At 38.2% G+C, this 23,890-nt stretch overlaps 1 protein-coding gene across 2 annotated transcripts in view; it reads right to left on the bottom strand.

Moving 5' to 3' along the window:
* Window positions 1-962: 962 nt before the first annotated feature.
* The window catches only part of LOC105918555 (prospero homeobox protein 1), a 72,613-nt gene continuing 49,685 nt past the window's right edge, over window positions 963-23,890 (bottom strand). For both annotated transcript variants that reach the window (XM_036127975.1, XM_012853667.3), the window contains one exon: window positions 963-2,320. In XM_036127975.1, the coding sequence (XP_035983868.1) occupies window positions 2,135-2,320 (186 nt within the window). In that variant the 3' untranslated portion in view covers window positions 963-2,134. The remainder of the gene's footprint in view (window positions 2,321-23,890) is intronic.

Genomic DNA, 23,890 nt, shown 5'->3' with positions numbered 1-23,890 from the left:
ACCCCGCTCTGTCTCTCAAGTTCCAATATATTGCCATATTTATTGGTTGTTCCACATGCCAATAATTGTGACGCGCTCACGTAACGCCAGTTTCTGCTTGCTGGCTGCGCATGCATGCGCACTTCTAGTGTTTATTGATCCGGCGAGCATAGCGGCTAGGTTAGCGGTTAGCTATTCACTGTAGCTCCGCTGCTGTCACTGTATACTTTGAACATGGCTGAGAGTCACAAGAAGTGAGTCAAATTCATGAGGAGAAGAGGAAGGCCACGGTAGAAAGAAATAAGACAAGAGTGGATTTGGGAGATTTTTTTCATGCAAACCCCCTGAAAAGCGGAAGAGCAGGGTAAGATGGTCTTGCACATGCGCAGTTATTCAAAATGGGACTTGGGGAAAACTTCTGGAAACATTACTGAGTCTAGCTTTAATCTCGGACGTCCAGGTACAAATAGAAGGCACCAATAATATGTAATATTACCTGATCTAGTTGAATAAATAATGTTAAATATTTTGAATTACATAATTTTGAATTCTTTTGAAAAGGTTTGTGACAGTGCATCAAAAACCTGGCGCAAATTTGTCACTTTACTATGGATAAAAAAAGCTTCATGCATGCTCAGAATGAGGGATTAATGCAAAGCCATTGACAATGCAAATGACTGTCCACTGTGGCTCTATGGTCTTTCTGGAGGAGAAAATGCTGCTTGTCAAGACTCAATGCAATCTCCTGGGTTTCCTTAGGTAGGAAACTTTTTAACCAATCTGCCTGTATGATTTGATTGCATTTGACTTGAGATGGCACATGTTGCAAATTGGTGCTCTACAAGTAAAATTTAATTTAACTGAATTATAACAGATTCAGTTATGGATGTGAGTGCCGGGACAGATGTGCCTGTTGATTTAAAAATGTATTTAATGTTGATTTGCAAATGTGAATGATCTATTGGTAAAGTAAATTTTCACACTTCATCTTCAGGATTTGTTTTAATGACACTCAATATTGGACAAAAAACATGCTGGCTTTCTCTTGTCTCATTTATATAGGCTAACCAATACAGCATCCACATTTAGAAATGGTTTAGAATTAGAATGAGGCAATCAAACCCACAACTTAAATTCAAGAAGTAATTATTTTTACTAATGTCTCTAAAAAACATTTGAGATAGGTAAAGTGCCTTGAAAAAGTATTCATACTCCTTGATTATTTGGTCATGGTTTAACATCAAAAACTGTATTTTATTTATGTTTTTAGCTAGACCAACACAAACTGGCACATAAACGTAAAAGAACAAAGTCATTCCAATGAAATGTGAAAAGGGTAGAATGCAGTTGTACCCAGCCACCTTTTACTTTAATACCCCTAAATAAAATCCAGTGCAACAAATTTGGGTAGAAATACTTTTTCAAGGTGCTGGATGTTAATGTGATCTCCCTCTGATGCTTTACAGGGGCAGTGAGGGAATGATGGAGCATTCCAAACATACAGTGTTAGTACAGTTAAAAGGCTGAAGTGAAAAGACGAGGTAAAACAGACAGAATAAACAGCAACTTTTCTAATTTTCATCAGTCTTTTTGTGTTCAGGTAAGCAAGAGGGATGCTACTGTGCTTTCTTATGTGTGTGCATGACTGATGGGTTCATGAGAGAAAATAATAGGAACTTATGCAAAACAGGAGAAACATCTTTTTTTTCTTTCAAAATTGTCATTGTAACTTAAAAACATCCATAATACGAAGTTTTTTTTTAAATATATTATCATCTTTGTTATTAGTCTGCTCCAGCATAATTTAAATTTTTTGTTCCCTTGACAAGGATGAAGAGAACGTTTGAAGAAGGTGGAGGAGAAAACTTTTTCTTTAAGTGCAAGGAGGATCAGTTGCTCATCTTTTTTGCTTTTAATTTCTAAAAGTCCAGACATAAATATCTAAAATTGAGCTTGAGCCCTTTTACATTATATAAGACGAGCAACTCTCATATAAAATCTTGTTAAGGGCAGTGTTCTCTTTAAAAGAAGGGCTGATAAAACTTTGTCTGAGTAGAACCACTACAACAAATATCACTAAGGAGGATTGGTTTTATAGTCTTCCGACAGTCCCTGGAGGTTTGTTCCTCCTGCCTGGGTTACTCCTATGTCCTAGTCAGTCATGGAGGAGTTCTTGGAGACAATTGGGAGATTTGAAGACTTCTGGAACGTCGCTGTCCAGTTTGCAGATCACTTTGTAGATAGCCTTCTTCCACGATGGATCCGCGTCCTTTCCAGCCACAATGGCGTTGAAGAACTCACGAAGAGTCACCTGGGCCACCTCCAAAAATCGATCAGGAACCTGACAGAAAATACAGGAATGTGCAAATACACAGGTAAGCAGCAAACCCAGAAACATGTTACTTATTATCACTTGTTATTAGAAGGCTTAACTAAATCCTGCTATTTGGCAGATTTTTGTAAGGAAAAAATTAAGCCATGATGTTTCCTTTTAGAAAGTTTTCCACATATAAGGTGACATGTATTCTGCATAGCTTAAACTGAAAAACAAACAGTAATGGTAATAACAAAATCCAAGCAAATTCACTAAATACTAAAGGGATACTAAATGAAACACATAAGTGTTAGAAATAGTGACAGCTTTTAGTGAAACAGTCCAGGATAGATGTTTGTGTTTGCTTCAGGTGTCTTTATATTACAATTCCTGAAACCAAGTTATTTTTCAAAACTTCCCTTAAATGCATATATTTTTGTCCAGCGTCAGGCTGTTTGTGTGGGTGCTATCAGAGTTCCTTATGCACACACACAAGTTCACACACAATGACAAGTGACAGCAGATGAAGCACACAGTTAGCAGCTATGGCAGGTGAACATCTGTCTGGTATCTCTCAATGACTGTTTGTGTGTTTTAACCCGGTGTTTTAAAGGAGAGCAGCACATACCCATCATTCATTCCTTTTTCCCCTTTCTCTCAGGCACAAACACATGGACATACACAAACGCACACTGCTGACTCTTCAAGACTAAATACGACCTAAACACCCCGACAAACTCAGACACACACATGTAGAGGACAAAAGAGTGTAACCCCGTCACGCGTGGCAGGACGTGCCAAGGTTAGCCGCCACCAGAACGGATGAATCACTCCACGCACACGCACACATCGGTTAAATGATTCCCCTGACTCTCATATACTCCCTCTACCCCAACCTACCCTTCCTTTCTTTTTAGCTGCCCTCCCGAGACCGCTGTTATTTCAATGAGGCTCTCTGTCATTGTCTTACTGCAGACACTCGTTTACAAACACACAACACACGTGCTCTGGATGCAACTTTAAGGTGATATCTACAATGTTGGCTTGAGGTTTTCCTTGTATTTTTAACAGTGACATGTTGCAACATATGAGGGTTTTGGAAGTGTTTGCTGGAAAAACGTAACAATCTTAATAAGCCTGTCACAGCAGACACTTTCTCAGTTCTATGAGGGCCGTTTTCAGTTGCTCTCTATTGATAATCTAGACGTTTTGGATTGTTTTTCCATGGAAAAATCCATAATTGTTCCATTGTTTTCATTGGTGTTCAATATTACAGAGCCATGTTGCTTATTATTTATCTTAAGCATTTACATCCTGATGCAAGAAACAATTTTCTTAAAAAAAATATGTTCATGTATGTTTCACTTCTTAAAGAGCTTTTAAAATATATCTAGAAACAATTTCTATTAAAGTAGAGAAATTTATATGTTTTGGGATTATATGATTAAATCTGTATTATCGATTGGAGCATAGCTAGCAATCTCTCCCTGTATTAGTACATGACAGCATAAGGATGGTATAACAAAGCCAAACACCTCCAGTTATGAATCATTCACTGATAGTGCATTTTATTATGCTTTCACAAGTGGAGCCTTAGTGCTTTCGTCATAGTGCTTCAATTGATTTCTATATGCAAGAAGCTTTGTTAGATTTTAGGCGTATTTCGTGTTCAATGGACACAGAAACGGGAAGGTAGAAGTGGAAATAAAGGAGAGAAACAGATGAGACAAAATGCTAAAAGGGAGAACAGGTGAAATAAAATAGGAGAGGAATGGAAGAGAGCAATATAACATCCTCTGAGTCTGCTTTTACACCTGCAAAGAGATATAAAAAGAACAGCAAAACCAACCGAAAAAGTATTATAGGTACAAACAACCAATGCCTTGATACCATCACTGAAGAATGTACAATATTATTTAATACAAAATGTATAAAGTGACAGCTAAAGCGAATGATAGGGGTTTTCTTTATAGAAGTGAATCTGTAAATTCCTGTAGAGAGTTTGTGAGAGGTTTATCCATAAGAAAAATGTGCAGGAGTAATTGTGAGGAACCAAAGACCCACTCCACAGAGCACTGAGGCATGTATGTAGCTTTCTACATCCCTTTTTTAAAGGGGACTGTGAGTAAATTCTGAACTAATATTTCACTGAATAAATCACCGATATTCTTCTGAGCACATTTTAGGTCATAGTAATGTACAGTATACCATGTTAAACTACACAGAAAGGAAATACATTTTTAGTAAACATTCTTTCTTCTAATAATGGTTCTTGGTAATAAATCTCAGACCATAGGAAAGCCTCTTTATTTCTCCTTTTAAAATGGGGTACACAAGTTTGTCAGAACTTTAATTGACATTACCCACATCGTCCAACCTGCTACTCAACCCATCCCTCCAACTTCTGAACATTGACAGCACACAGCTTACTGCTGAAGAAAAATGTGTGTGTGGTATAGCTAAACCAATGGCTGTTGTTGTTGCATACACTAACAACAATAGGGGTCATTATACAGCACAATAAACACATCAGTGTCAAAAATGTTAAATGAATGGCTTTTGGATGTTTTAAATAGCTGCATTTCTAATGTCCTTTAGCACCTAGCTGTGCTGCAATGTCAGCACTAGCTTGTACATAAACAGGAATACAAACTTCGTCTTTGAAAGTGCTACGGTGGAAAATATTGTTGAAATCTCAGCTCATTAAAAACTATAGCTTTGTTTCTGCTCATGTAAAATCTCTGTTTTACTGTTATACAGTATGTTTCAGCTATCACAAAGGTCTAATCAGCATTTACATATGGATGAAAAGGGGCCCATAGGGGATTGTCTATGGGTTAAAAATGGCATCATGCTCATTACCTATTAAATCTGTTGCAGGACATATTTGAATGAATGAATGAATGAATGAATTTATTTCAGACAATTAACAAATTTAACACACATTTAACAAATATTAAATAAATCAATTTCAGAAATTACCACATAACAATAAAAAAAAAATCAATTTAAGAAATTCTTCAACCAAGGACTACATAAAAAGTAATTTATAAACATTAAATTAAATTTTCTGTTCCAGTTCAATTAAATAATTTGAACATAAATAGAGATGAGATAAACAAAATTTTCCTCTACATAAAATATATCAGGTATATTTACCCTGATTTCTGACATTGATTAGTGATTAAAGAAAGTTATCTGAAAAGGGGTATGAAGAAGTAAAACTTATTTTTCATACCCCTACTCCCTCTAATTTCACTTAAAGTACCTTCCTATTAACCAACAATGTATTTAATCCAAAATTCACAAAAAATATAAACAATTATATTTATACACATATGAATATATGCATCTACATACATACACATAAATGCACACGTGCATATCAACATACACACACATACACAGTGCTCAGATATATCATTCATCTCTCCTCATTACAATACCTGTTGAAAAACATCAGTTTAAGCCTTTTTTTAAACAGGCTCGTGGATGGACATTGCTTCAGCTCTTTCTGGAGTTTATTCCAGACCTTTACACCACAGACTGAAAGGCACTTTCTCTTCATGGTGGTTCGAACCCTCAAGATTCTGAAGTTAAGATTTTCCCTGAAGTCATATCCCCCCTCTCTATCAGTGAACAGCTTTTGAATATTGTCCGGTAGTTGTTTATTTCTAGCTTTGTACATCAGCTGAGCTGTTTGAAATTCTACCAGATCGGGGAGTTTGAGGAGGCAGGACTTTATAAATATACATATTTGTGAAGTCAAATAAGAATAAAATAGGAAAAGGAGAAGATATAGAGAAAACAAATGCATTTGCTGTGTATGATGGACAATCAGAAAAATATAGGACAGAACAGTGGTTGCTACATGGACCACAAAAAGGGACGGAGAATGACATCAGTGCCAGATAAGGTAGAGGCAAAACAATCAGCGTTTGGTGTCACTTTTGAACAGTGATTTGCTCATATGAAAAGCCTGTGCAGAACTGAATTCATCTAGAGACGTGCAGAGAGGCAGCTGGTAAAGAATAGACTTTATTTTCTGAGACTGCACTGCTGGATCACTTACCTTGTGCGTTAGCTTAGCCATCAGATTAGTTATATGCTGTCAGCTATCTCAAAACTTCACTATTGCAGTAATGAAAGCTTGTCAATGTTTAGTATAATAATTAGGGCTGTCAATCGATTAAAAAAATTAATCTAATTAATTACATACTCTGTAATTAATTAATCTAAATTAATCGCATATAATTTTTGCTGTGAAAGTAATTTAAATATTTAAATTCAAATGATTCAATGAATAATCAGCATTAGATAAATTAAAGTTCAAAAACTCATTCACATTTCATGCCTTCAGATGTTTTAACATGTGTCGCTGTGGCATATGTGGCACACAGTAATGTAGGGGAGACAATGAAAATAAATGAACACTCCCCTCCATATCAACACTTTACAACAGTAAAGTGACGCACGCGCTACTTCCGGGTTACGCCGGTAGGAAAAAGCAGGACTGTTCTCGCCAAACACTGTGACAAAACGGGTGAATTAGAGCGTGCTTTTAGTTTATGCCACACAGAGGCATTCCAAATCGTTGGATGTACGTTTCTGTTGTTTACCGAAGGAAGAAGAAAGAAATGGATATTTTCAGTGAAAAAGGACCCAGGCAGACAAATCCCAATGGACTGTGGGAGCCATCATACCCCAACAGAATTTGCAGTCTACACTTCATCTCCGGTAAATACAACTTAATTTTGCACTGGTCATTGTTCTGCTTAAATAATTAAAGCCGCAAGCGGCGTCGATCGGCCCTGCAGCCAAGCGCCTTCGCGCACCGCCGGCCGCCAGCCACCGCAGAAGCTGTCACGCATTTTCTCCACCCGTCCACCGGGCGATACACACGAACACGTTAAGCAGCGCTCGCCCACGATTCACAAAAAATCTAGTGCAGATCGGTCGATGCAGAGAGGAGATACAGCTGTTGAATAATGATAATGCATTTGGCCACCGGACCGGACTAAATCGTTTGGCCAGCATTCACAGACTCGCTATCTGGACTGTATCTGGCAATCTGATACCATCAACCATCAACTTACTCTTAAAACGATCTTGTGATATGTTAACTAAAGAAAAATACGTAGAGAACTCGTTGTTTGCTCTGTTGGCATCTGCCGCTGTGCTCGCCTTCTGCCTTCCAGTCCGGCGCGCAGGCGCGAAAAAACCCGGATGAAAACAATAGCAGTGAACTACCCTATACGATTAATTTGCGTTAATTTTTTAATCCGTTAATTTTTTTTAAATTAATTAATCGAAATTAACGCGTTATTTTGACAGCCCTAATAATAATGTGTGATTATCATGGTTGGAATAATTACCTTAGTGAGACTTTTAACTGACAGAAGTTAACAGATAAACGATTAATTAAACAGTAAACAATTTAGATTTAGTAAAATAATAGATTAAAAGTATTTATATATTTGTAAAATAAGGCAAACATTATTTATGATTAATATTAATAAGTAAATATTTGAAATGTAAATATTAATTTGAAATGTTGCACTTTAAAGTTAAAGAACTTAAGTTAGTTATTTTGTTCATCAGACTTTATTTAAGCAATTTTATGTGTTAAAATTCACAGCGGTTTGGTTAGTATTATTTTCTTCCCAGTTTGAGTAAAAATAATTTTTGTAAACTTAAATATTGCAGGCAAAGTTTGTTTTCTTCTTTTGGCATTGTTTCAAGTTTTTTCACCTGCTTCTGGACCAACTGTAAAGGAATTTTCCTGAAACACTGATAACAATCCTAGACCCATGAAGTACTCAATCATCGAAAGCAAGAATCTTATGGAAACCATAAACCAACACATATTGGAGCTGTTGTAGCTCCTCACTATTGTGCATGTCTCCACTTTCCGTAAAGGAGCAATAAGCGATTTTTCACCACTAGCTGGAGCTTGAGCAGTGTCTTCAGACTAAAACAAGACATGTATCAAGCCATGTCTTTATCAACCACACTCCAGCACATGACACCCATTTCGCCTTTTCACCCATTGGCTCGCTAACTCTTTTTTAGTTCTATATAAAATAATGACATTTTGCTTATTACTCCTTGAAATGGACTTTCCTCACTAATAAGGAGGAAAGCTCTTTTGCTAAATAACAGGGGAATGAGTTCACATCCAGTGCACCAAATCCTTCCTTTTAATAATATAAAATTTGAAAATTAAATACATTTTTGACTATTAAGTCTCAGACGGTGCCTTAAAAATATTCCTGTAATCTTTAAAAGGCATGACCACACTGAAAAAGCCCCAAAGTCAAGAAAGATGCTATTTAATGGTTGCCGTGAAACTGCCCTCTGGGACAAATAAAAGTTGAAACCTGAGCTTGATCTTGAAGATGAATGTGCCTTTGAGAAAACCTTTCCCCTGGCAAACCCCCTCTCATTCTGTAGCTATCCAGATCTTAAAACAGGACAAATCAAGTCTTTTGTTTTCTTTCATCTCATTACAGGTATTTTTTAGATTGTTTTCTTTCTTTGTTTTGTTAGTTTTTAATACAGTTTGACATTTAGAAAACGAGGGACTCTGCAGCATCATCCTCTGTGTCTTTTAATCGCAGCTTCATCTGATCATGTTTGCCAAACCTTTCACAGTGACATGTTTCAAAGTGCTGAAGCAAGAAGACCAAGAGGACAATGCTCACTCGCACAGAGATGTAGGGAAACACAAGCTGGAAGGATATAGGTCAAGCAAGCAGGATATTGAATTTCCAGGTTGGGTGTTGGCTTGACCAAAAGAGGGTGCACAGACTCACATGGACGTACACTTGGATTCCAGTTACCCAGAATTATTCAATCGTTGTAAATCAGTCCAATGACGAGATCTAAATTGTGTGTTTTGTGTATGTGTGTGCGCTTGCAATTAACTACTGGCCAGGAGTTTGCCATGAGAGAGAAAGGAGGGAGGAATAGGAAAAGTGGGGAACAAAAAGAAAGATAAGGAGGAAGAAAGACATTTTGTTTCCAGTAAACCTATTTTGCATGAATGCTTCGCTTTGCTGGGTAAATATTGGATGAGGGAAGGCTCAATTACGCTGTCTTCACATACACACACATACACACACACACACACACACACACACACACACACACACACACACACACACACACACACACACACTATCTACTTTATCAATAAATTGAGCAAAAATGTTCTCACTCAGCTGCAAGTACAAGAACACACACACATCTGTGTTTTACGTACAAAGTGAGGACCTTACCTTGACTTCCATTCCTTTTTAAACCTTTCTATGGTCTAATCATGAACCTAACTATAAACCTAACCATTACCAGTACATACCTAACCCTAAATCTAATTCACATCTTAGTCCTAAACCTAACCCCTAGAACTCCGCCCCCCAAAAAAGGAGGGACGATCAGAGGAATGTCCTTACTATACATGAAAGTCCACACTTTACCAGTAAAATGCATTTCACCACCAAAGTGAGAACTTACATGTCTGGAACCAAATAAGAGCAAGCTCCATTGGCGATGGCTGTCTTGGTAATGTTTTAATATAACTTCCATACTTGTGTTAAAGATTTAAAGCACTTCACAAAGTGTGTGGGAGGAGAAACTTCTTAATTGAAGTATGGGAGGCATATTCACATCATTACAATAAGTTGGTGTACATTAGAATGATCATCTTAATGCAGTAGCCAGCCCGCAATTTCTGAATTTAATAGACATTGTAGAACACAATTTGTACAGTTACTTTATATTTATACAAATACAAACTTTATATTTTTAACCAGCTTCTTTAATGGGTTGCTGATGTCACTCAAGAAGCTGTTTTCTGTTGGCAGTCACTCATTACAAATATCCATTGAGGTGTCTTTGTGACTGTCTGACAGTTCCATTGCCATGGTTATTTGGACACGTGGTGCGTGCCTTCCAGGTATTTATACTGATTTGCATATGTATTGAGGGGCTAGGACAGGGCGGCCCTAGGTACACATGCAAGTTTCAGGATTTCTACCTATTGCCAAAATTTAGTATGAAAGTTGCACACTCTTTCATACATGAGGCCCCTGATATGAAATACTTGTTGGAACCCTGTATAACATAATCTCATAATGTATGTTTGATCCAAGTTACTGCTTTCTTATCCACCTTAAATCTCTTAACTCCTCCAACTTGATTAATTTTCTCGTTATGCTCACTATTTTTCTGCTTCCTCATTGAAAAAAGATGCATTTCCTGATCACAGGCTTTACCTTGCTTGTCCATTTCTAACATCTTTACTTCTCTTTGGTGCTCTCTTTAAATCTTTGATAACGCACTGGAAACTATTTTTGTTCACCTCTTTACCCATTCATTGGCTCTGCAGCCTTGAGGTCTGCTCTGCTGTTGGTCAACTGGGTATTTCTTCATCATGGAGACAATACTGGAACTCTTTCATGTGCGCTTATTACATAGACTGTCAAATGCTGGATCTGTGTATGAGTGCGTGTGTGTGTTTGTTTGTGACTAAATGGATGTGTCATTTCTGCGCCAACACACAAGCATCTGTTTCCTTTTTCCTTTCTCTATCTCTCTTCTGCTCTCACTGCCATCAAATCTGAACAACTGGGCAACACCAGTGTACTTTTCCTAGCTAAAATTTGTAGTGTTAAAGCATCAAATGAATACAAACCAAGTTTTTTCGTTTTTCTTTTGATTACATTGTGCATGTGTGGTTGAAAACACCTTACCACCATTCCCCTAAAATTCCTAAGAATCTCTTTTTTTTATCAATATTTTTACAAGTTGGTGGTTAAAGGCTTCTAAATATGATTAATTCTGGTCTTTATGAAGAACACTGGAACTAGTGTAGATGATTTAGTGTCCAAACACAATATATACAGGGTACCTATAGAGTCTGCAACAGATGGAACGTAGTATGGAACATGGAAGTATTTCCAGGTAAGAATAAAGACAAAAAAAGGCAAGAGTAAATACGTTCACCATTGTATTATCTGCCTTCCCTTCCTGCCTGCTGTCCCTACAGCCAGTCCTTTCTTTCTTTCTTTCTTTCTTTCTTTCTTTCTTTCTTTCTTTCTTTCTTTCTTTCTTTCTTTCTTTCTTTCTTTCTTTCTATCCTTCCTTCCTTCCTTCCTTCTACCCAATACATATCAATTAGAAATAACAGGTTTACAACCATCTTGCATTTGTCGTCCATATTTGCAACAGATGGACATTTCAAAGTTAATTAGGAAAAAAGCCTGTACAACAACCAGGTTTTGGCTGGACAGATACAGTGGGATGAAATAGCAGTGGTTTAAGTAGATTTTTAAACATTTCTCTTGGAAGAAGACTAATGGCTCTTCCAGGACATGAGCAATACGTTTCCTTTCTCATCTGATGTGTTGTCAGTCACCCAACTGATCTCACTATCACCAGAACAGTCACACTAAAGTTTCTTTGTTCAGATTGCATGTGACTGAAGGAAGGGTCTGCGTCCTCAGATTGCGTCTCTGTCTGTCCTCACTATCTCATCACCAAGGGGTTCCCAACTTTGAGCATCTCCGTGTCTCTCTGTGGGACCCTGCTGAAACGAGTGCTGCATCTCTTTAGATTTGCAGTCTTTGCTTCCTTCTGTGTGCGTTTATGTGTGTCACCCATAGAGGACAATAGCCCGGGTCATCTGACCGAGAGGCTGCAGACCACTAATATCACATGATGGAGGCTGAAGGCCATGTCTTTGTTAGCAGCCCTATTGTTAAAGCTAAGGAGACAGCTGGGGCAGGGAAAAGGGAAACACTGCACGCCTATGCAAGCACGAGCCTTCATATGCTGGTGCACCCTCTTTACTCCAATCAGGTTTGGTGACAAAGATGATCTCTTCGTCTTCTCAGCTGGAATACTTACACTTAAACACACACACACACACGGAGCAGATAGCTATAATTATAGTTACAGAAACTGGCAGGTGGCATTATCTGCTGCATACCGCTCTGTGTCAGCCAGAGGCTGAGAGGAAACAGAGGGAAGAAGACTTACTCAGTGAGCATTCTTTCTTTATTTTATTGACTAACAGCAGAGTCAAGAGGGTGTTGATGTGAAATATAAGCTGGTGTTTACTGAAAAATAAGTGTTGAACTAAGTTTTTTTTCTATCAGGCTCTTTTAGAAATTAAATTTTTTTTGAAGAAACAGTTTTAGGGGTGGCTTAGGTCTCCTGTCTGGCTTTAATTTGCACTGGATGATAATAATTAGGGTTCCAGGCGAATGGCTATGCACTATGTGCAGAGAACCCTATTTTTTTCGTGTGTTTTTAAATTATTAGGGTTCCAAGCCTGCAGTGCAGAGAACCCTGTGTGCAGAGAACCCTATTGTTTTTCGTGTGTTTTTAAATTATTTATTATTAGGGTTCCAAGCCCGCAGCAGAGGTGAACGGCCCTAGTTTTAACTAGGGGGCGCTATAACATTGGACAATGCATTTCGGCCTGTAACCACCAAACTACTGGTCAAATACTTCATATCACTTTGTGTATTGGATGATTCTGCATCAAAAAGGGAGTTGGCACACCTTTCGTTTCCCAGCTACTTTTCGCGCTACATGGCTACAATGGTTAAACCTTTCTTGTTAAACTCCTCCTACATTTTTTGTGCAATCTGTGCAAAACTTTATATATAATCGTGTCATGGACAAATAAAAAAAGTTAATGCGGTGGACTTTTGAATTTTGCCTTTTTCGAAAAATGCTAAAATAAAAGATTGTTAGCTAGCTAGCTCTAAATGTAATTGCTGATTATTCTAAAACCATAACAGATTTTAACATGTACTTCATAGCCCATACTCCAAATAAGATTTTGCACATGTGTCCCGCGTTTGAGGATCGTCCATCACTAGGGGGCGCTGTGATGTCAAGAAATCTACTACGCAAGAATGGCTGATCGGATTTTTACAAAACCTTCTTCATCCCCTTCGAACTAAAGTATTAAATATAGTAATGATTGAAACAAGTGGGTGGGGCCTATTTCCAAAAGTGTGAAAAAAACCTTGAAAACTTCAAAAAATTTGCATAAATAAATTTTGTGGTGTAACGATCTTGAATTTTCAGGATGTATTCCTTGAATAAGGTGTAACAATTCTCGCGTTGCATGTATCGAGGTTTTTGAAAGTTGCACACTCTGATTTTTCAAAAGTTTGGAAGATGGAGAAATCAATGTATTTTCCACAAATATTGTTCAATCCCCAAAACAATGCCCTATATATGTAAAGCACATGCAGACTAAACTTAGATTTCAGATTGGTAAAAATCCAGGCTATTTTGACTTATTTATAAGAAATTGAAATTTAAATGTGCAAGACTATAAAGTTTAATATTTCTTTTCTCTCAAATGCTTTTTTCAATGGAAATTTAAAAAAATCACGTAAGTAGATAAAGCACTCTTGGACATTCATGAATATTTTCAGAATTTTAGAGCAAACCGTTAAATTTTAATATTTTTTTCTTATGTGAAATAACATGTATGAAAATGTGGGCATGTAGGGAATTAATTTAAAGATTCCTCTAGATGGCAGCATTTAATTATAGATGGATTTTTACACACACAGAAAGACCCTTCATTCAAAAGGGGCTGGGTGCTGCCATTTTCCCCTCTCCCTTCTGGCAGCTATATATATATATATATATATATATATATATATATATATATATATATATAACAAAAAGTTAAAAGCTGAAATGCAGAACTGCAGAACAGTACACTGGAGAACAGTTGAACTCAGAAGAGTGAGAAATATAGTCCCTGATGTCCTCCAGTAGCCTAAGCAGCATAAGTTAATAGGTAGCTCAGTGTAATATAAGCCACTCTAATTATAAGCTTTGTCAAAAGGGAAGGTTTTAAGTCTAGTCTTGAAAGTAGACAGGGTGTTTGCCTCACGGACCAAAACTAGGAGTTGGTTCCACAGGAGAGGAGCCTAATAGCTAAAGGATCTTCCTCCCATTCTACTTTTAGAGACTCTAGGAACCACCAGCAGACCTGAAGTCGAGAGCAAAGTGCTCTGTTAGGAACATACAATGTAATCAGAGCTCTGATATATGATGGAGCTTGATTGTTAAGGGCTTTATATGTTAGAAGAAGAAGTTTAAATTCTGTTCTTGATTTAACAGGAAGCTAATTAAGGGAAGTTAAAATAGGATAAATATGATCCCTCTTGTTTATTTTGATCAGAACTTTTGCTGCAGCATTTTGGATCAGCTGAAGACTTTGAACTGCATTTTGTGGACTTCCTGATAGGAAAAAATTACAATAGTCTAGCCTTGAAGTAACAAATACATGGACTAGTTTTTCAGCATCGCTCCTGCACAGAATATTTGTAATTTTGGCGATATTCCCAAGGTGAAAAAAGGAAACTCTGGAAACCTGTTTAATATTGCATTTACATGTCTTGGTCAAAAATAACACCAAGATATTTTACTTTATTACCAGAGGCCAAGTTAATGCCATCCAGATTAAGTGATTGATTAAGAAGTTTATCTTTTGAGAACTCTGGTTTAAAGATTATAACTTCTGTCTTGTCAGAATTTAAATGCAGAAAATTTAAAGTCATCCAGGTTTTGATGTTATCAAGACATGACTGCAGTTGAAGTAATTGATTGGATTCATTAAGATTTATGGATAAATAAAGCTGAGTGTAATCAGCATAACAGTGGAAATGAATCCCATGTTGTCTAATAATTTTGCCAAATCAGCATAACAGTGTAAAAAAATTTCAAATCTCCATGCCTTATGGCAACAATTATGACATTGCTATGCCACTATTAAAACTGCAAGTTGGTAAATTGTATATGTTTGAAGTTTAGTGTATGTTGTGTAGTCTTATTTTTAAGACAATTTTTGTGTGTTTTGTGTTTAAAAATGAAATTATTAAATATCAAAAAAAGCGTATCTTATTTTTGTCCAAACCTGAAGGGTTTGTACAAAGATGGGTGGGGGGAGGGTGAACGGTCTCTGATGATGTTATGGGCTGGGGACATGCAGCGCTGGGATGAAATGTCCTTAATGGAGGGGAGAGGAGCCCCGATGATCCCTTCTGCTGTCCTCACCACTCTCCTCACATTCTTCCAGTGGGAGGCGCTGCAGCCTCCACACCATACAGAGAGACAGCTAGTCACAATGCTCTCTATGGTGCTTCTGTAGAAGGTCGCGTGAGAATGGGCGGGGACAGGTGGGCTCTCCTCATCCTCCACAGGAAGTACAAGCGCTTCTGTGCCCTCTTCACCAGTGATGTGGTGTTCACAGACCCGGTGAGGTTGTCTGTGATGAGCACCCTGAGGAATTTGGTGCTGTTGACCACCTCCACAGCTGAGCTGTTGATGAGTAGTGGAGCGTGGCAAGGCCGGTTCTTCCTGAAGTCGACGATGATCTCCTTCGTCTTCTCCAAGTTCAGGATCAGGCTGTTGTCTCTGCACCGGCCCACCAGCTGCTCCACCTCCTCTTTGTAGTCCCAGTCGTTGTCGTCTCTGATCAGGACCACCACCGTTGTGTCATCTGCAAACTTCACAATGTGATTGGTGGTGAACCTGGGGACGCAGTTGTGTGTCATCAGAGTGAACAGCAGGGGGCTCAGGATGCAGCCCTAAGGGGAGCCCGTGCTGAGGGTGATGACATCAGAGGTGTTCTGCCCTACCCGGACCGACTGAGGTCAGGAGGTGAGGAAGTCTAGCAGCCAGTTGCGAAGGGGTTATGCTGAAGCCCAGATGTTTCAGTTTTTCCACCAGATGCTGTGGGATGAGGTTGTTAAATGCTAAACTGAAGTCCAGGAGCATGTTCAAAGGGGCGGGGCGTGGGTGGGCTTGGAACCTATTAATAACTGCTTGCAGTTCTAGTCTTTATTGTCACTGCAACATACATTCCAATAAAATTTGTTCTATGCATTTAACTCATCCCCTTGGGGAGTAGTGAACTGCCACTTTGCAGCACCCAGGGAGCAATCAGGGGTTAAGGGGTCTTGCTCAGGGACCCAGAGTGGCAGTCTGTGGGAGTTGAACCCAGAACCTCCATGACACAAGCACAATGCTCTAACCACTACACCACCACTCCCCAGGCATCAGTTTTATGGAAAGTAGTCACTGCTAAAATAGGACTTATAAAAAGCATTGCTTTTTTGTGCTAAATCACAATCAGCTCAAAACCTTGGGACAAACCGCAACCAACTTTAATTACTTTATTTTTCTGAAGTTCTGATTTGCAGTTGAAATGTACCTTACTTGTCTGATCCAAAGGGAAATCCATCATTCAAACATTATTTCCAAATTGGCTTGACTTACTGTATATTTTTTGCTATTTCTTTCTGCTATAGGTTTTATACAGTGCCTGGCCAAAAAAAAAGTTTACACACTTTAATATTTCGTGGGACCGTCTTTAGCTTTTATTACGGCACACATTTGCTGTGGCATTGTTTCAATAGGTTTCTGCAATGTCACAAGATTTATTTCCACCCAATGTTGCATTAATTTTTCACAAAGTTCTTGCACTGATGATGGTACAGTCTGTCCGCTGCACAAAGCCTTCTCCAGCACATCCCAAAGATTTTCGATGATGTTCAGGTCTTAACTCTGTGGTGGCCAATCCATTTGTGATAATGATCTTTTATGCTCCTGAACCACTCTTTCACAATTTGAGCCCGATCAATCCTGGCATTGTCATCTTAGAATATGCCCGTGCCAACAGGGGGAAAAATCCATTGATGTTTTTTTTTTAATTGGACTGACTTGTACAAATTTGAAAGTAACTCATAGTTTAGCCCTAGCCGCTCTCTCATGGTTCATCAGTCAGATAAACAACAGTGAACGTGTGACTAGACCATCTGTAAGAGGAGACTGTTATTCCTCCGAGGAAGAACACCTTTTTCAGTCGGCCTGGTCTGTGAGAGGTTCCAGGGAATGGAACTCATTACCAGATGAAATCAGACAAATATTAATTTATAAGGCATTCATTAAACACTTGGGGGGAAAAATCACTTGTAGATATATATACATTTGTCAACACCAAAACTACATTGGTTGTGCTGTATTTGTATATTTGTACTGTATTGTGGTGCGTTGTATTGTCCTCGTTTTCTTAGCAGCAGTGTTTTGTTGTCTTTGTGTCAGGATCTGTCTAGTGCAATCTCATGTCCTTACTAACTGTGTGTCAGTGTTCTACTTATATTCCTGTACTTTATTGTTTTTTTTTCAACATGATGACCATGAGACTACAGATGAAAAATAGTCTTTGGCTAATTCTGGCTTTTTTTAAATCAGGAATTGTCATGTGATGTGTTTTATTAAATTGCACTGTCCCCACTGTCAAACCTGGTCATTCAGTATATTCAGGTAGCCAGCTGAAAAATTCTTTAAGCACATACTGTTACTGAACCTTAACCTGACCAACTGCAGCAATCACAGCACTGCCCCCACAGGCTTGTATGCATGATGTACATCACTTCACCTGCCTCTCTTCTTACCTTGATGTGCCCATCTGGAACTTATCAGACCATATGACCTTCTTCCATTGTTCCAATCTGTATGCTTCCTAGGAAATTGAAGCCTTTTTTCCCAGTTAGCCTCACAGATTAGTGTTTTTTTTTAGGCTACACAGCTGTTCAGTCCCAATCCATTGAGTTCCCTTTGCATTGTGCTTGTGGAAATGCTCTTACTTTCACTATTAAACATAGCACGGAGTTCTACTGTTGTTTTTCTTCAATCTGATTTCACCAAATGTTTAAGTGATTTTTTTTTTTCAAAGACGATGGGTCCCCACTATCCTTCCAGTTTTTAATAATGTCTTAAATATTAAGTTCTTAACCCAATTTTGGTAGTTTCTGCAATCTCTGCTTGATGCATGCCAATGATTTGACCCTTCTGAAACAGAAGGGTCAAATACAGACATCTTTTCCATGACCACGGGTGTATCATTTGACATGGTTGTTTAAGAAACGAGAAGCAACTCATTGCACTAGTTGGGACTAAATAACTTGTTGCCAGCTGAAACATAATGCTTAGTTAAATCCTGGTGGTGACTTTCTTTTTGGCCAGGCAATGCATATAACATATTTCATTTAATGCATTTATCCACCAATATACGTTAGAATATTAGACTTTCTCATTATAAGTGACTTTACATAACAAAATATAAATTAACTAAATACCAACTAACAACTATCAGAAACATAGCAATTAGCAGCCAACAAAACAAACTAACAACTAACAAACTCATACTTTACAACCAGACAACTAGCCAGACAACTATTATTTTAACAACAAACAACTAACCAACTAAGAATCTTGAAACAACTAAAATGTAATTAAAAAACAATTGCCAACATCTAAAATATAACAATTAACAAACAACTATCAATCCAGAACCAACTAACAGAAAACAGTTATCCCACAGTCAACTTATATATGTTTAGACTAACTTACTACAAATAAGCTACTAACACATAAGAACTAAAAACCAGCAAACAACTATCAGATAACAAATAATAGCTTAACTAACAAACAACTATCAGGTAACATTTAATGGCCAACTAACAAAAAACAAACTACTGACAGATAACAACTAATAAACTACATACATACCACTAGCAAGCAACAGTAATGTTAAATACATATCCACTAAAGTAAACAATAAACTAAAATAATGAGCTAAAATATTTGAGTTAAAACCTGTGTAACAAATAATAACTACCTAAATTGCAATAATCTATCAACTAATTAAATAACAACATAACAACTAATATATAATAACCAATTAGTAACTACTAACCACCAAATTATTCAAATGCCTAACCACATAACAGTATAACAAATAGCATAATGACAAATAATGCTGTAGTGGAAGCCGCTTACTTAATTCAGACATTTGTGCACTTTTTTTACCCTCTTTCAAATGGCTGATCCATTGCTTCAAGTGTGCACACACTTGTGCGGGTGTGCCTTCAGGGTAGGTTATGAATAAAAGAGGTGAGGACAGCAGACGAAAAGGGAACCAAAGGACAAATTCAGAGCAAATTCATGAACTAGACCAAACAGTGTGGTCCAAAAGCACTGAGTGTAATTTTCTTTGTCTTTGAGAAAACCTCCCACTTTCAGAATTGATCCCTGGGTGTTGAGTTTAGCCTGCTTTTCAGGGAGCTTCCATAAAGAGGAAGTGGGGAAAAAGATGAGTGAATGGATGAATAATGAGTGAAAAAGGGTGAAAAAGACTAAAACGTTGGAGAAAGACATGAGAAGTTTAGCCTTTTTAATGGATACCAAAGCTTATGAAAGTGGATATCTCTGATCACTCTATGGCCTCCAGGTGTGCATTTCTGCGTGTAGCTGAAAGTCAAAGGGCAGATTTTGGTTGCAACCACACCCACCCTTCCAGAGAGAGGATATCTATGTCTTCAGATGAACACAACTGGGTATTTGTGTATTTTGAGGTGTTCATGTGTGTGTAAGATAAGATAAGGTAAGATAAGATAAGATAGGCTTTATTGATCTCACATTGGAGAAATTCACATGTCAAATCGGCTCAGTAATCAGTAATCTGAAGAAGGTGCCAAAAGTAGGACAAGGTGCATCAGGTATATACAGTGTGTCCTCGTTTATACAGTGGATCAAAAATAAGTAGATAAGAAAATAAGAATAATAAATACAAAATAGAAATAAGGCAGCAGATATCATATGTACATTCACGGTGACATATACATGTGTATTGACATATATTCAGGTGTAATAGCAGCAGAAGTCACTTCTTTCAGGATTATTGCACAATGTATTAAATAGAATCGCACATTTGATATTGCACGTAGGTTATTACAGTTGTGTGTGTGTGTGTGTGTGTGTGTGTATGTGTGTGTGTGTGTGTGTGTGTGTGTGTGTGTGTGTGAGGCGCAGCTGTGCCATCATTTGGTGCTGACAGAGCCAGCGAGGATCCTTGAACTGGAAAGATGAGACTGTCCTCAAGTAGGATTCATAAAAATGTCTCATTGTCCCTGCTGACCCGGCACACACAACGGAATGTGACGGCTTGGATTGTTATGCTTCATGTTTATGGCATGTGGGAATTTGGCTTTCCTCGGGTTGTAGATTTAATGTTTTTTTACTTCTATTTGAAGTAAAAAACAAACAAAAATCCAAAAGAGGAAACATTTCTCTTCCTCTTGGCAGAACAAGAGGCTGACACCTTTCCCTGAATGTCCTGGCAAGATGACTATTCCCACTTTTCCTCATTAGTTAGTGGGAAGAGCAGCAATTAGCACAGAATAGTGAAGGAGGAGCAGTAAGGAAAGAGATATGGAAAGACAACGGTAAACAAAAAGGATGGTAGAAAGAACGTGGCTGATGCGGTGGTAATTAATGAAGTCATTATTACTCAGGCCTGTTTACGGCAAATTTTGGTTTAACACACACACACACACACACACACACACACACACACACACACACACACACACACACACACACACATTCTCTAAAGTGTTTGTTCTCTTAAAACAGAAAACTAAGTATCCCATCCAATACCTACCTAATGATTCAAAATTCTTTTTCAAACCAGTGAAATTTATTTTTGCAAACATGGATTCCAAAAGGAGGATTATTTTCAGTCTAGCATGAACAACTGCTAAGAAATCCTCTAAAGTGGAGGATGAAATATTCCATGGTTGCATTTGTTATTAATTTCGAGCATCAAATACTGAACATAGTTAACCTGACTTTCCACACACCCATCTGGACTAGGTGCCATTGGGAGGGATTTCCATATCACATAAAATGGACAAGCCATTCAAGATTGCTGGACGGGAATTTTGTAGATATGATGTATCAGAGAAACGACTGTTTGGAGTCAGACAACAACGGCAGCTCGCAGTGAGGAAGCAAGCGGTAACAATAACCCCTTTTCTATTGCCACTCAAAAGCCTGAGGCTTTTAGAGAAGCCTGGGGCTTTGCAAATCACAGGTAGTGCTATCATACACATTTACCCACGCTTTACTTTCCCAGGGCTTTGGTCCGACCCGATACTTTACTCTGCTTTCTTGGGGCTTGTTGAGGGGTTGCATGCAGTAAGAAAAACTCTCCACCTCAAGGGTGATGGAGATGATAAGTTTACAAACCCCGGTTCTGCCGGAGGTTTTTCCTTCCCGTTAATGGGTGGTTTTTCTTCCCACTGTCGCTTCATGCTTGCTCAGTATGAGGGATTGCAGCAAAGCCATGTACAATGCAGATGACTCTTCCAGTGGCTCTACGCTTCCCCAGGAGTGAATGCTGCTTGTCGGGACTTTGATGCAATCAACTGGTTTCCTTATATAGGACATTTTTGACCAATCTGTATAATCTGACCCAATCTGTATAATATGATTGAACTTGACTTTGTAAAGTGCCTTGAGATGACATGTTTCATGATTTGGCGCTATATAAATAAAATTGAATTGAATTGAAAAGTATCAATTTTATAAATTTAATTTAGCACAAAACGTTGTTTTAAGATGATTTTAGGCCAGAAAGTACACCTCCAAACTTCATCTGTGTAGTCAGTTCATCAGGATTATGACCCAATTTTAATTCTGCTGGACTTGTTAGGACCGGCAGAGACCCGCTGACAGGCAAGCCTGGCTGGGAAGACTGCAGTGTTGCGGCCGGACAGTCTGTGATTTCCCGCTGCCTGAACCCTAAAGGGATTACTGATTTAGTAGGGGATATTTGCACATATCAAATATCAAAAGTTAAAATCTTGCTGGATGTTTGCAGTGTTTTAAACTGTTTCGCCCCTCTCTCTCTCACTCTGTCTCTCTCTCTATATCTCTCTGTGCATGCACATAGCAGGCTTGCTTTCCATGGGAGAAAAAGGAGAGAACAGCTCAGTGCTTATAGTCTGGCTTTAAACTACATAAAAATAATTTTGTTGTGATCAAAAGTCCATGATAATGTACTTAAAAACCGTCCTCCCAGCAGAGACAGATAGCTCTCCCACTCAGGTAGTATGTGTGTCCGTGGATGGGTAGGAGTGATATGGGAATAATATTTAATGCATTTTATAATCCAGTGGGCTTCACGAGCCAAAAAACAGTAGTTCTTTAAAAGAACACTGACATTGGTCATTTACTGACATCATGCTATATCCATGATAGCGGCTGTTCTGTTTTGGTTTTCCCTGCATCGCTCTCGTTAGTATCACAGGTTGGTTAAGATGTGGGTGGTTGAAGTAGCACATCAGTAAAGATGTAAGACAAGTGGTTTATCCAGTCATATGCAAGGATTTTTGATAAGGCCTCTCCTTCTGAAATACATCTCCAAAGAAGCAATCCCAGATGGGTGTGTGGAGCTCTGCGGAACGGAATCCATCTGGCGATTCATGTTAGAACATAGTATCAGGAAACTGCAAATAGGCATAAACAGTGCCTAGCAAAAGAAAGTAAATGTAACCCTGAAGTTTTTCCCCATTGTATAATGTTACTGCAAAAATCTCCCATGTGTTCTATTTTGGCTTTTATGTGACAACTCAACAGAAAATGGTTCATTGTTTTTAAAAGGGTGTAAAACTGTAAATGTTCTCAAATGATGATGTGTACAGTATTTGTGTACATCCAACACTGTACAGATTTACAGGTATGTTTTTATCCGCCTATCCGATATTTATCAAGTGTTAAATATTTTTGCTCATTTGTCTTTGCAAAATAGGTTACCATAAGTTCAGTCAGCTAAGGTGGAGGCTCCATATGGACATTTGCGTTAAATCTTACAATAGATTCTCAACCAGACTTTGACTGGACCATTCTAACACATGAACATGCTTTGATCTAAACCATCCTAGAGTTTAAGAGCCCAGGTATTTTTCAAAAGGCTTTGAAATGATCTTGCTCACAGTGGGGCAGGGATAGATAAATGGAATCACGATTCATCTTTATGAATGCAGGCACTGCTCCAGTCTTTCATGTTGAAGAAAGAGTCAAAAATTGGTGCTTTGATTTTCCTGTCAGTCGATATTCAGACCTTCAACGTTGTCATAAGATACTGATCGTGACTAAAACAATAACCTTGGAGATAGGGTGAGAAATTTGTAGTCAAGAGGCTGCTCCTCCATGTTGAAACATGAAGGTCTACATGTACCTTCCAGCCTGCAGAACCCAAAAGAGAGTTGGAGACTGTTGGTGGGGAGAAAGATGACTGGGTTTTTTCTTCTGTAATTGTTACACCAGAATAAGCAGTCAGCAAAGAGTGGATGGGTGTCATGTTGAACCCTATCCCCAAACCTGATCTTTTGTTCTATTACCTACTACAATAAACAATAAGAAAATCATACTGACGGAAAAACTTAGCTTGCTTCTTTATAAAGACTTAAAGAAAAGTAAATAAAAGAAAAGTGAAGGTTGAGGGACCTGAAGCTTGAAGAGACGAAATTAAAAAACAAAAGTGGACCAAAAGAGGGGATTGCACTTATTATTGGAGGGCACATTAAGCTGGAAGATGGAAAAGATGGACAAAAGAAGGGGGAGTGAGTTATAATGAGGGACAAACCAAGGTGGAAGTTAGTCAATGCTAAATTTGGCAAAAGGAGGAGACTTATGTGTGTGTGTACA

Source organism: Fundulus heteroclitus, chromosome 24 (assembly GCF_011125445.2).
Source record: "Fundulus heteroclitus isolate FHET01 chromosome 24, MU-UCD_Fhet_4.1, whole genome shotgun sequence".
Lineage (NCBI taxonomy): Eukaryota > Metazoa > Chordata > Actinopteri > Cyprinodontiformes > Fundulidae > Fundulus > Fundulus heteroclitus.
Note: the sequence above shows the minus strand (reverse complement) of the source record. Positions and strands in the feature narration are given on the sequence as shown.